Genomic DNA, 13,821 nt, shown 5'->3' with positions numbered 1-13,821 from the left:
AAAACACAGACAAAGCCGCCTTTCCCCTGTTTTATCACAGATTTCATTGATACCATTCTAAACCAGAAAGTTTGCAATATTGAGTAAAATGTAATCATTTGCATTTCATTATTCATTTGTAAAATTGAGTAGATTTGAATCATTTTCTGACAGGAGGAAGTGTTTACTAAAAATTGAGTAAAGTCCAGTTTACTCATTTTTTGAGTTGTTCCACTTTTTCTGAAAATGAGTGGTTTTTCACTCAATTTTGAGTGGTTTGTTACGGGCGTGTAGAAGAAAAGTCCAACCCAGTACTGCTTACCGTTTTTAATTAAATTGCTTTTAGAATTTTTGAGAAGAGTTTTAAAAACTTCTCCGTATGGTTTTCCGTGAAGATTTTTTCGATTATCATCTTTCTGCTTCTTCTTCTTCATGCAACATCAAAGCGCCAATAGACTAACGCAAAATGAACTCCCCCAAGAAATTATGACGTTTGAGCGGGTCGCATAATGAACGAAAAATGAACTTTTGTTCGAGAAGACGACCCGCTCAAATGTCAAAATCCATCGAGTGAGTGAATTTGATGAACTCCTGCACAGGTCTATAGGTGGATTAATTTGTTTTTTTTTCCGCGTCCGGATTTTTTAAAAGGCCTTTTGATGTAACCTTCAAAATCAGCTGATTTTACGGATTTTACCGATTTTACAGTCATTGACAGTAACAGTAACTCAAGACAAAATTTTCAAAACGACTTATCTGTTTTTGTAAACAAAGATTCAAACGACGATTTCACGAATCTGATAGCTCTCCATGCAAACCAACACCATCAACAGGTAGCGGGATCCTTCGCCTAACTATTGGTGGTGTTGGTTTGCGTGGGTGAGCTATCAGATTCGTCAAATCGTCGTTTGAATCTTTGTTTACAAAAAGCAGATAAGTCGTTTTGAAAATTTTGTCTTGAACTGTTCTTCTGTTGCACTTTGCACTTGCACACGTTGGTAAATCTCGGGTACTTATTCAAAAGGACGTATGTGATTTTGTAAACAAAGATTCAGACGTCGATTTGTCCGATCTGATTGCCCTCCCACGCAAACCATCACCATATACAGATAGGGAGAGGCTTCGGCTACCTGTTGGTGGTGTTGTTTTGCGTGGGAGTTTCATCAGATCGGACAAATCGACGTTTGAATCTTTGTTTACAAAATCACATACGTCCTTTTGAATAAGTACCCGAGAAATATTTGTTTTTCTTGTTGCATTTGACTGTTCCTTGAGCAAAGCAACAATTCCCGTCTAGTTTCAAAAATGCAAGAATCGTATCCAGTGATAGGAAGAGTTCCAACTCACATCCTGACATGGGGCAAGTGGATCGAAGAATCTTTGGGTGACCATATAGAAATTGTCCTGTGTATTACGGGCAACCCTGGGTTGCCCGGTTTCTACACCAAATTCCTTTCGACCGTTTATAATTGTCTCAACAAGGAGATTCCGGTTTGGGTTATCGGTAGGTTTTTTTTAATCGAATGTAATTACCCTTGACCTTCAGTGAGTTATCACCCTCTATAATCTTTTTACAGGTCATGCTGGACACGACGAAGCGAGTGACAGCCCTTACAAGAAACCGGTACCACCAATCGAGGGCAATGAGCACCTGTTCAACCTCCAAGGGCAATTACAACATAAAATCGATTTTATACGTAAATATGTCCCAGCGCATGTGAAAATTCATCTGGTTGGTCATTCCATCGGATGCTATCTAGCTTTGCAATTGCTCAAAATCCCAGACATCAATAAGCAGATTCAGCACTGCTATTTTCTATTCCCGACTCTTGAACGAATGAAGGATGCTCGAAATGGGTTTATTCTAACACAAATTATCAGGCCAATTTACTTCATAGTTCAGTGGTTCTATCGGTGCTTTGCGTTGCTTCCCAACGTCATCAAGATTTGGATTATTTACTGCTATTTCGTCGTGACGCGAGCACCCAAGTATTATATTGGCACTGCGCTCAAATACACCAACCCAGCAGTTATGGACAAAGTGTGGTTTATGGCCCTGGACGAAATGGAAAAGGTACGAAGCCTAGATATAGCCACCATAGAACAAAACGCACGCCGGCTGAAATTCTATTACGGGACCACCGACGGATGGGTTCCAGTGAAGTACTATAAAGAGCTTGTAGAAAAGGTGCCGGATGCCGACGCGGAGCTGTGCACGCGTAAATTTGAACATGCTTTCGTGCTTCGAAGTGCTGATCAAATGGGATTTATGGTAGGCGAATGGATTCTTAAGAATCGGGTGATTGATTAGGTTGTGAATATACTTCAAGGAAAAAGGGAACTAGCGAATAGGCATTAAGTTTCTGAAGCTTAAATATATAATTCGAAAAAATTCCCCGTCATAAGACGAGTTTGGTACTATATTCTATTTAATTTCACCACGTTTCGGAACTAAACTCGTCGTATGACAGTTGAAGACATTCCACTAAGAGAGCTTAATAATTTTCTCAACATTTTTAGTAATATATGGTAATATCACTTTGACGAAAATAATAAGTTAGGCGGATCATTTACAATAAACGTCTTCGTCTTCATTGAACGGAAGTGTATTAGAGTAGGGGAAGTGCACCGGTTTTGGCCAACTTAGTGCCTAATTTGGCCAACCCTGGAAAGTACATATTTTTCCAAAATAATCGATCAGTTGAAAGCAAAGTTGAACCGTGAGGGATATATCTTTTGATGGAAATAATAAAACCCTCGCGAATTGCTTTATTTTTGGAGTTATTCGCAAAATTGGCCAAATTAGGAACATGGCCAAAACCGGTACAGTTCCCCTATGTGAAAACTTTGACGTAATTATGCGTAGCTTGCTACTGACGTGATACATGATCGGTTGCTATTGGCGCTTTGATGTTGCATGAAGAAGAAACGGGAAGCCATACGAAGAAGTTTTTAAAACTCTTCTCAAAAATTCTAGAAGCAATTTAATTAAAAACGGTAAGCAGTACGGGGTTGGACTTTTCTTCTACTGTATAATAAACACAATATTTTTATTCGGAATTTTATTTTGTGATATTACACTTAATACATATAGCCTTTACGTATACTTAGTATACGAGAAAGGCAAAAATTGTTTAGATATTATAGCTTTATTTATTTAAAATAATTCACATATTCATAACTCGATTCATAATGTCGCTGCCAACAGAGTTTGTAAAATTACTTTTGATAGTGGAAGTGTATACAAGCAGTATTTGCATGGGCAGAGATCTGAGTTGATTCCTCGATTCAATTAATTCCCTGTGAATATAAGCAAACATTTATGTACGATTTGATTGAAGTACAATTTAAAAAATAATCTCTCACCGGCGTAGTTTTTTTTTGCTTCGCTATCTTGCCATACACTTGAAACACCAAAATTAATTACCATTTTTGGTTATCACTAATTTACATCTATTTATATAGAACTGGTGATTCACAAACAAATTTTAACTTTAAAATAGAAAAGAAACAAATCTGTTTTGCCTCGAAGCCTGATCATTACATTTTTAGAATGCAAACATTAGCAGCCAAAATGAATATCAGTCGTGTACGTTATTTTCTCGTAACAGTGATGAAGCGGTCACCGTAATGTTCGTGTAACGTCTATATATGTCCGATAATAACTAGGGTATTCAATCATGGTTTGAACTAGTGAAAAGCGTATCATGGTTTGAACCATTTTGAAATCAGTAGAAATTACCATCTCATTGGCAGGAAATGAACCTAAAACAGTATGAATGGCATATTTAGGTATTCTGAAAGTGATAGAGTTTATTTAAACATTCGTACATATTGTTTAAGTAATAAAATAAAGCGGTTTAAAAACGTCCTGAATTTGCGCTAAATCCCCCCCCACCAGTGGCATAATTTCAAAAAGCTCGTAAAGGACGCATTTTATGACACAGGAGTGAGATCAATATATCAAAAGAACGCTATTTTTATCTGTAATCGATTGACACCATCATACAATTGAGAAACAATTTTAAATAGTTAAAATAGTAACAGTTATACAAGATAAAAACTGATCATGGTTTGAACTAAACTCGTATCATGGTATGAACTTGTAAATGCAGTCATGTTCTGCTGCTGTCCGCTAGGAGCGCTGCATGCGCATAGCTGGAGCATTCTGTAGATTTTGTATACATTTCCAATATGAAAAATATCAATTTTCATATCGATAATTTAGTCGATTTTCACACGTTTCGAGTTACTAATCTAATGCGAGAAGATGAATAGTAAAGCAAATTTGCTTTTCTATACATTTCCTGAGCGTTTCATGCATGCGATTAGTATTATATTTAGCAGCTGCTGGCTGCTGCAGTAGTTCAAACCATGGTACGAATTTAGTTCAAACCATGAACAGTGTAGTTCAAACCATGGTACGAATCAAAGTTATGTAATTATTAAGTTTTTTCAATTAAACTAAGCATAAATATGTGCACCCAGGATGTTTTTAGAAAGATAATAAACTAAGCTTCCATATAAACTAGAAATCGTAGTTCTAACATGTCCCTTAATTGAAATAAATCAAAATTGTTTTGACGGCTCATCTGAAACCCGCCATTTGGTTCAAACCATGATTGGATACCCTACCTTTATCGCAGATAAAACTGTAAAGAAGTTCATTTTCTGCTATCTACGTGATTTTCCACGTAGCATGGACGTGTGGATTATTTTGAGTGTAACGAGCGTGGTTGACAATTCAAGACAAAATTTTCAAAACGACTTATCTGCTTTTGTAAACAAGGTTTCCGCTACCTGTTGATGTTGGTTTGCATCAGGGGACTGAAGAGAAGGCTAATACGCCTACCCACCATTCATTCAATATGGCGTACAATGTTTTTGTTTTAATTTCGTTTGATTCATGATAACAGAACTTCGAAATTATCGACGAGCTATTTTTCGACATAAAGAAGCCATACAAACACAAAAGGCTCGATGTATCTCAACTAATTGCAAGTTTTCGCCAGGAGAAGTTAAATGCCGATAATTAGCACTAACTGCGTACGAGCCAATCACCCAAAATGAGCGCTGAATTCGGGTATAATACACAGAAACTGGGTACCAAAAACAGAAGTACCAAAAGCGATGTTGGGTAGAGTGCCATTGTACCGCGGATGACAGGCGTTTCACCCTCCTGGTTTGCATGGGAGAGCTATCAGATTCGTCAAATTGTCGTTTGAATCTTTGTTTACAAAAGCAGATAAGTCGTTTTGAAAATTTTGTCTTGAATTTGACATTATAATAAATAAATCAAGCATAATTTTTCATAAGGACGTATGTAACAAAAGTAAACAAAACGAGGGTTTTAATACAACACAGGGATGCCAGACATACAGACATGTCTGTATTTATACAGACATTTGGTCTTGCATACAGACTTCATACAGATTACAGACATTATACAGACTTTTGATTAAAGTTACAGACTTTTACAGACATTCAGTTTTTAAAAACTTTGGGCTGGAAACAGAATCCTGTTGAGCTTTCCAATAAAACTTCTTCTTCTTCTTCTTCTTGGCATTACATCCCCACACTGGGACAGAGCCGCCTCACAGCTTAGTGTTCATTAAGCACTTCCACAGTTATTAACCGCGAGGTTTCTAAGCCAAGTTACCATTTTTGCATTCGTATATCATGAGGCTAACACGATGATACTTTTATGCCCAGGGAAGTCGAAACAATTTCCAATCCGAAAATTGTCTAGACCGGTACCGGGAATCGAACCCAGCCACCCTCAGCATGGTCTTGCTTTGTAGCCGTGCGTCTTACCGCATGGCTAAGGAGGGCTATTTTGGGCTTTCAAATAAAATCGTTATGGGGATTTCGTACGAAATTCTATAAGGTTTCCAAACGGTATCATTTTGGAATTCCAAGTGGATCCTTTCAGGCTTTTGAACGGCATCTATTTTGGGTGCCAAACAGAATCCTTTTAGAATTTCAAACGGAAAGATTCTTCGATTCCTTTCGGGAACGTAAAAAGATTGCATTCAGAAGTCCAAAATCAATCCATTCAAAAGCACAAAAACCCATTAGGTTGCGCAAAATATATCAGATCGTACGGATTTTCAATCAGAATTATTTGAACTTCCGAACGTAATCCTTCAGAGTTCACTTACGGAATCTATTAGATTTTCTGAACGAAATTCTTTTGGGCTTTTGAAAGTAATCACTCTGGGCTTCCCAAAGAAATCCTTTTGGACTTCCAAACGGAATTGATGGGATTCTGTACAAAATCGTTCTAGAATTAAGAACGGAATACTTTTGGTCTTCCGAACGGAATCTTTTGGACGGAATACAATTATATCCCCCGCTTATCCGGACCTCGGTAGTCCGACAACTTGTTAGTCCGGATCTCGCTAATTTGGAAATTTCCGGATTAAAAAGTATCAACACCCATTTAAACACATTATGCTGTCAGTTTTCAAATTTGTTTTGGTTCATTTGTATGGATTTGACAGTCGGATTAACGAGAGAAACCCCGATAGTCCGGCCATACATTTGTCGGATCAGCGGGGGTATACTGTACTTTTGGTCTTCCGAACGGAGTCTTTTGGACTTTCGATGGGAGAGTTCTGGGCTTCTGAACGGAATCTTTTTCTGCTTCTGGGCAAGAGATTCTGATTAGATACTTATAGATTTCCTACCGAAGCTCTAACATAATTTGGATAGGATGCGCGAAAGGAATCGATTCGAAAACCTAGAAGAGATCTCTTCAAAAGCCGAAAAGAACTCCGTTCAGAAAACCAAAAAATCACGGTTTGTAAAACAAAAACAAGGAGTTTCAGAGCGAAATTATTTGGGATTCTGGAAGAAATTTGTGCAGTGTAATCTGACTGTAGGCAAGCGGGAGCCACGTGTACTTCCAACACCTTATGCCATTTGACACATTGTCCGATTGCTTTGATTGCTAATAATGTGACTGTCAGGTATGGTTCGCATGGAGCCTACTTCGATGGTTTCAAAGTAATTTAGTATTTGTTTTGTATAGTAAATGGCAAGTGCTATTTCGCTGCCACACAAAATTCTTGTGGGCTTCCTAAAAAGAATTCTTTTGGATTTCCGAACGAAACCTTGTTGGGCTTCTGAACGAAATTATTTTGGACTTTACTTTCAAACGGACTCGGAATTTCGAAAAGAATACTTTTGGAATTCCAAGTGGAGCCATTTGGGCTTCTGAATGCATTTTTTCTGTTTCAGTAAAAGGGATATCCTTTTGGGATTCCGAAGCCTTAAAAGATAACGTTCGGAAGCCAAAACGATTTTGTTCAAAAGCGCAAAAAGAGTTCTGTTCGGAAGCCCAAAAAGACCAAAGGTTTACTCTGTTTGCAAACCCAAAAGATCCGTTTTTTTGGGTTTCTAAACGGATTTTTTCTTTCTGTGCCTCTCCTCCGAGCTGAACTCTTTTGAATTTCCCAACGGATTTTCAGTTAGAAAGTTGCGTATATATTATCGATTTGTTACATTCGCATACATATTGATAAGAACATTATTCAGAGCTTTGTAGTGGAATATCTTCACTTAGCATAAGACAAGAAAGTATTATCCCGTTTAATTCCACCACTTGATGGTAACTTTAGAGTAATTTCCAAAAATACGTATTTCGACCTCAACAGCAACCTTACTTGTCTTTAGTGTATCATACTTGACGCGACTAAGTCCTACACCGACATTTTGATTCTTGAAACCTCGATATTCTACGTTGTCAAAAGTGCATGATTTTTAAATATTTTTTTAATTCCTGTACCTTATGAACTCCATACAGACAAATACAGACATTTTGCTGAGATTAATACAGACTTCTAAAAATTGTATCTGGCATCCCTGATACAACATGACAATCACACACGACTTTATATAATACGCATCGATTTTACTGATTTCAGATCTTAAATTCTTTAATTTAATCTTTTTACGAATCGACGTATGTAGAATTTTCTATTTTTGACGTCTCACTGTTACATATGGGAACTAAGAGCGACCTATGTACCAAAAAAGCAAAACAAAACTACAGTTGCGTCAATCGTGCACTATGGAAAACCGACCAATGTACAGCGACGTATGTACAGAGATGTAGTATACCGGTGTATGTATAAATTTATCGTATTTCACAGAGCTATGACGTGAAGCACGCTTATTAAGTGCCATGTATTGATGCATGCCAGCGGAAAAAAATATTGAAAAAAGATTTAGCTTTAAAACAGTTTTAGAAAAAGTTTTGCCAACTTTCTGCAAAGGATTTCTCGAATTATCATAATTGTTACATACGTCGTTATGAAAAAATATGCTTGAAATAAATACACATCAAGCGCCAATGCACGCAAAATGTCAAAACAGTTAGCCACTGATCAGAGGTCTGATGGATTTGTTTTAGTAACTAAAAATAAACGAAAACCCAGAAATTCTGTAAAACGTACTACAAAACCAGCCGACTTCCAACCAGATCGTGACGATAAAAGCCCAATCGATGTGGACCTTTTCTTAAGGTAAGATACTATTTATTTATAACGCAATTTATTAACATGATCACAATACAAACTTTGTCTGCGGCCAGAAACTGTCAGAAAGATTACATAAACGATTCCAATTCCAGGTGCTTCAACGAGACGCAATATGATTTGAAAAGTTCAGAATATTTAAAAAATACGGTCGGAAAGGTGCTTCCTGTGCTCGGTACGGTAAAACTTGAAAGAATCGTTTGTCTTGGACTAGGAAAAGTCACGGAGTGTCCGATTTCGCGCCATCAACTGGCATTTATTCGATGCTTGCAGGAAAAACTAAGCTTTGACGGAACGATAGAATATTTTGATCCGGTTTTTTGCGAACAGACGATTGTTATTCTAGAAAAACTTGGAGGTGTGGTTTCGCGGGAGAATTACGAAGGAAAATATTCGGCCGACGTGGCAACCTTGTTCTATTTGCCGCACTGTCCGAAGCAAATCAGTAACAATCTACTCTGGAAGAACTGGAATAGTCAATTGTTGAAGAACGTGTTTCTGATAGGAAATAGTTTTGCAGGAATTGTTGAAAACTGTCCAAAAAGATTGCTGCAGAAAACCGGCCATTTTATTCTAGAAGTTGAGGATTTCTGTCGGGAAATTCCATTCGACAACACCTTCAGGCACAAAGACATTTTCAACGACACTTCTTTTCACTATTTTGATAACTCTGTTGCTCGAGAAAAGCCGACTAAATTTTGGAATTTAATTGAAGAGCCTCAGTACACCGACGAAGATCTTGAACTGATCACAAGAAACATCCAGAAAGGTCTTATAATAAGCGATAATGGCAACAACAAAGGCAACGAGCAGAACATTGAAGAAGCTTCTCACCGAATTGAAAGCCATTAGCCCTGAAGAAAATCGCAAGGGCTCGTTGGCTGCTAAATATATAGTTTCGCAGTATAAAAAGTTTGAAACGACCGAGCAGCAACATTGCCGAGCCAAAGAAGAAATGCAGTTCGCTGCACAAGCTTATCTTTGCTATCTACGCAGCGTCCGCCAGCACAAGGAACTAAGCGAAGCTTATAGCGGCCGTGGTGAGAGAAGCATCCGTGAGACGGCTGATATGGTGGGTTTCAAACTTCCGCATGATCCGAAATAAGTCAAGGAAGGTGGACGTCATCAAAAAACACTGTACATCTGTAGATTTTGATTAAACATTACTTACATTCAAAAATCCAAATCGTAGACAATCGTTTGATTTAGTTCGTCCGGAATTGGCATCACAAATTGGTCCTTAAGCGCAATGGAACACTCAAACATGTCCATTTCGTTGTAACCATCCTGCAGCTCCGGTGGCGGCACGTCAATAGATTCGAAAAAGAAACTCTTACGTTTTCGAGGCTTCGCTGATCTGTTCAGCAAAGATTGGTTGGCCAAATCTGGTTCTTCGTTGAGAAGGTCCTGCTTCAAGAGTAGCCTGTGCTGAACGATATTTGGCTTATCGGTTTCCTCGTCGAAGACTGGTTCATCTGGCTGAACACTCATCGATAGCAATTGCTTCATAGCACGAGCCTTTGCCAACAACTGCTCTATTCGTCTGTCTTCCTCTTCTTCTTTTGCCCCCGGGAATGGTTTGACACGGCCATAGTCAGGATGACAAACGCTTTCTACAACTTGCGAGATATCCAAATATTCATCATCCCACGCCGAACCATTTGCAATTAGATCCCAGTAGAAAGAATCCGAATTGGAATCCACAGACATGTTAGCATGTTCATTCTGATTCATTTGTGTGTTATCAGACCGTGGTGGTTTATCCAATGGTTCGCCCATGAGGACATCTTCCAATTCTTCCTGCTGCAGATCATCGTCACCAGTCACGATATTAATAAGATCTTCCAACCGTCTCTGTTTTGTTTTTTTGATAGTTTTCGCATCCGCTTTCTTCTTGGGCGATTTCTTCGCTTTTTTCTTCGGTTTAGACTTTGAGGCCAAAAACGCTTCTACAAGCTCAGGGTACACCGCGGACACTAAATCTTGGGGCTCAATGGTACTCCACAAAGACTCTTTGGTGTTTCCCGGCTCATTCAGGTACAATTGAAGTTGATTGACCGGGATCAATCCGGAGAAAACTGATCCTTCGTCTTTCCAAACAATTTCGTAGCTGGCAACGCCTTTTGGTGCACGCTTTTTCTTGATGTAATCCGGCTCCAGTCTAACGTTGATGCTACGGGATGGGTCTTTTTTAAGAGTTAGCAACTGCCACCGAGTAAAAAGAGGATACAATTTGAGAAAACTGTAGATTTCATCCCACTGAAGAAGGTTCGCAATGCTACGCTGTAAAATAAAACTTTAATGAGATCATGCATTAGTTTGTAAAGGCTTTAACTACCTACAATAAACTTCACGAGGTTTGGCTGCCTCCACTCTAAATCCAACGTGGGTAGTTCACATCTGCGTTCCATGAACTCACAAATAATTGCCTCTGGCGGGAAATCAGGGTCTTGTAAAGCTTTTCTTTTGATATCCAACTCAGCCTTGATGTTCGACCGCTGATTTTTCCAACGAAATTCATCGCAGCCGGACTTCGTTCTGCAATCCTGGCAACCTGACCGGCGATGTACGAATGTTTTTCCACGATGTCCACAATCTGAGCAGACATTTTTGTCCTCAACCTTCACTTCAAGCTCGGTCAGACGATCTGCTGTACTGCGCCATGATCGAATCCTGCCCAAAATCTCGCTACTGTGATAATTACTCAAAAATCGGTTAATCATTTCTTTACCCACACCCGGTACTCCGGCTGGACTGTAGTCACAACCGGACAGTATACCCATTGCCACTATCTTTTCCTGACCCACATCCATCACTTGCCGGATTTTAACCATGTCGTAGAAATCCGCTGAGCCTCCACCAGTCTGCGAAGCGCAAAAGTTCCGAAACACTCGAACGGCACCATAGGCGAAGCAGTCAGAATCCTGACTGATCACCCCATAGACCAACCCGTCGTGATTTAAATAAGCGCACAGGGCTTCCGCTTCTCCCGGCGCCTGAACACAAACCAAGCCCATCGAGCTCAATAGTTCTTCGCATTGCTTCAGAACGTGATGGAAACGGTTACGCTTCTGCTCCGTAGGTGCCCTTGGTTCAACCGCGCTTGTCTTTTGCGTTGCACCCGTTTTGTCACAGTTGGCCGTTTTTCTTGGCCGCGCCCCCCGGAACTGCATTTGATTTCGTTTGATAATGACTCCATATTTCAGAGGCGGGGCTGAACCTTCCAGCACAAATACTGGAATGATGCCTGTTTGCAACAAATAGTAAGTACGGAAGAATAAATTCCTATATAAATATATGTAGGATTAGAAACTTTGTTTTTCGTTGTTGTAAAAATGCACCTACCTCAAATAAAACCGCGGATGAACGAAATAATCCACGACGTTCAAGCTTTCGCACACCCAGCCTGAAAGGTCGATTGCGACCGCTTGGCCGTTCAAGTGAAATAAAGGTTTCTTTTCGCTGTGCGGCATAAGCAAATTCCACAGGTCTTTGATGCCCATGATGTTATAATTTGTGCGTATATTTATTTTGCATTTTAAATAGTAATAACAGTGAAAATATTTTCAGTTCGGCAAATTTTTTGTAAATAACGAACAATGCAATGCAAACAATGCGCTTCCTCATTCAAAACAAATAAGCCTTCTTTACCGACGCTGATCAGGCGTTATTCATTGTATGCTTTTTGAAAAGGTCGTATTTTCAATTGGCGCTTTGATGTTACACTGAGAAAAATTTTATAGTAGAAACTACCATTTCGAGGGTAATATTGAGAACAGTACCGACGTTTTTCAACCGAAGTGCCAATCGTCTTAAAATAACTAAAATATGGTCTATCTTACTATAAAAATAGTATATTCAACCGCTTACATGGTTATTCTTACTGAAAACATAGTAAAATTGTATAGTAAAATCAACTATTTTGTTTGAGTCTATGCTAAATAAAAATTTTTGTGGTGAAATTGAAAATAATATCAATCAAATTTACTACATTTATGGTAAAATTAAGCGATTTGTCCCTTCAGTTGAAAAACGTCGGTACTGTTCTTAATTTTACCACAAAATTGTAATTTCTACTACAAAGTTTTTTTCAGTGTAACATTGAGTTTTAAGTTTAATATTAGAAAATAAAATTTCGAATAGAAATATTGTATTTATTATACACGCTTACTTCAGTTCACCTACACGCAAACAAATGTTGCGGTCGAAACTACCATTCCAAGGGTTAATTTAAGAATACCCACCGACGATTTTCAGCAGACATATATGTGTTGAAAATGTGGATAACTTCGGATGAATTGGGTGGCATTGATACTGTTACATTGGAACACTACGAGGTATTGGCTATAGCTATAGTTTGATAATTTTCAAATAACCCTGCTCGCAGAGCAAGATTACTTTTGACAGATGTTGAATCATTTTTGATAGATGTTTTGTTGGTCTTGCTGGGTAGCACCAGCCATTCTTATGAGCGGGGGTGTTCGTTTACAAACGAATGATTATTTTTTATTATTCTTAATTTTAATATCCTTTCCCATCGATATGTTATTCATAGTATTAAGTCCATTTGTTTGTGAATCAAAATGTAATCCCTTCCTTCCTTCCCCAATCCCTCAATCATTCAATCATGACAACGGTCATTACTGCACGATCACAGTAGCCTCCTCCCAACCAAACACAATGTTCCTTTTTGTTATTTTTGTTTGTTGTTCCTTCGAATATGGGAGGAGCTAAGTCACGCAAATAAGCTGTTGCATCACAGAAAATATGTGTATAAAAACCCAGATTAATCCACCTAGCAGTGATGATGCCTTTCTCGTGCATTATAAAATATATTGAAAAAATCACATTAGAAAGGTCAAAAAAGCTCTTTGGGGAATAGATCACATTTTTTCGATCATTTTTAATATTTTGCCTTGCCACCATTCAAAAAATTGTTCTTTGAATTTTCAAGGGGGACCTTTGGGGAAAAACAATGTTTTTTCAATAATTCCGAAAAGCAATGATCGGGCCCATTTCCAATAGCAAACAATTCCCCGTCGAATGCAACTTGTTGCGAGTAAATCGGATAATTCTAAGTTCTAAAAAGTGTGCCTACAAAATTTGTACACATACACACACACATACACAAAAAAAACAGACGTCACCTCAGTTTGTCGAGCTGAGTCGATCGGTATATAACACTATGGGTCTCCGGGCCTTTTATCAAGTTTTTTTAGCAATCATATAGCCGTTCGGTACAACTTTGTTGTACGAGAAAGGAAAAAATGCATATGTTACAAATATGCGATCGTGCGGTAGT

The 13,821-nt window shown here is 38.5% G+C and overlaps 3 protein-coding genes and 1 long non-coding RNA gene across 4 annotated transcripts; 2 read left to right on the top strand and 2 right to left on the bottom strand.

The window, feature by feature from the left end:
* Positions 1–1,221: 1,221 nt before the first annotated feature.
* Positions 1,222–2,481, top strand: LOC134226759 (lipid droplet-associated hydrolase). The gene is made up of 2 exons (XM_062707727.1): positions 1,222–1,483; positions 1,557–2,481. Exons 1-2 carry the CDS (start codon positions 1,285–1,287, stop codon positions 2,288–2,290), a joined length of 933 nt encoding a protein of 310 aa, XP_062563711.1. The 5' UTR covers positions 1,222–1,284; the 3' UTR covers positions 2,291–2,481.
* Positions 2,482–3,109: 628 nt separating this feature from the next.
* LOC134223225 (uncharacterized) lies at positions 3,110–3,556 on the bottom strand. The gene is made up of 2 exons (XR_009982485.1): positions 3,346–3,556; positions 3,110–3,279 (listed from the first exon to the last, which is right to left on the bottom strand). It is a non-coding gene; the product is annotated as an uncharacterized LOC134223225 (long non-coding RNA).
* Positions 3,557–8,331: 4,775 nt separating this feature from the next.
* Positions 8,332–9,561, top strand: LOC134227065 (SRR1-like protein). The gene is made up of 2 exons (XM_062708296.1): positions 8,332–8,507; positions 8,615–9,561. Exons 1-2 carry the CDS (start codon positions 8,347–8,349, stop codon positions 9,369–9,371), a joined length of 918 nt encoding a protein of 305 aa, XP_062564280.1. The 5' UTR covers positions 8,332–8,346; the 3' UTR covers positions 9,372–9,561.
* Positions 9,562–9,669: 108 nt separating this feature from the next.
* Positions 9,670–12,148, bottom strand: LOC134227064 (flap endonuclease GEN). Its single transcript, XM_062708295.1, has 3 exons — positions 11,865–12,148; positions 10,862–11,804; positions 9,670–10,802 (listed from the first exon to the last, which is right to left on the bottom strand). Exons 1-3 carry the CDS (start codon positions 12,020–12,022, stop codon positions 9,693–9,695), a joined length of 2,211 nt encoding a protein of 736 aa, XP_062564279.1. The 5' UTR covers positions 12,023–12,148; the 3' UTR covers positions 9,670–9,692.
* Positions 12,149–13,821: the final 1,673 nt, after the last annotated feature.

This window comes from Armigeres subalbatus, chromosome 3 (genome assembly GCF_024139115.2).
Source record: "Armigeres subalbatus isolate Guangzhou_Male chromosome 3, GZ_Asu_2, whole genome shotgun sequence".
NCBI classification, from domain to species: Eukaryota; Metazoa; Arthropoda; class Insecta; order Diptera; family Culicidae; genus Armigeres; species Armigeres subalbatus.
Note: the sequence above shows the minus strand (reverse complement) of the source record. Positions and strands in the feature narration are given on the sequence as shown.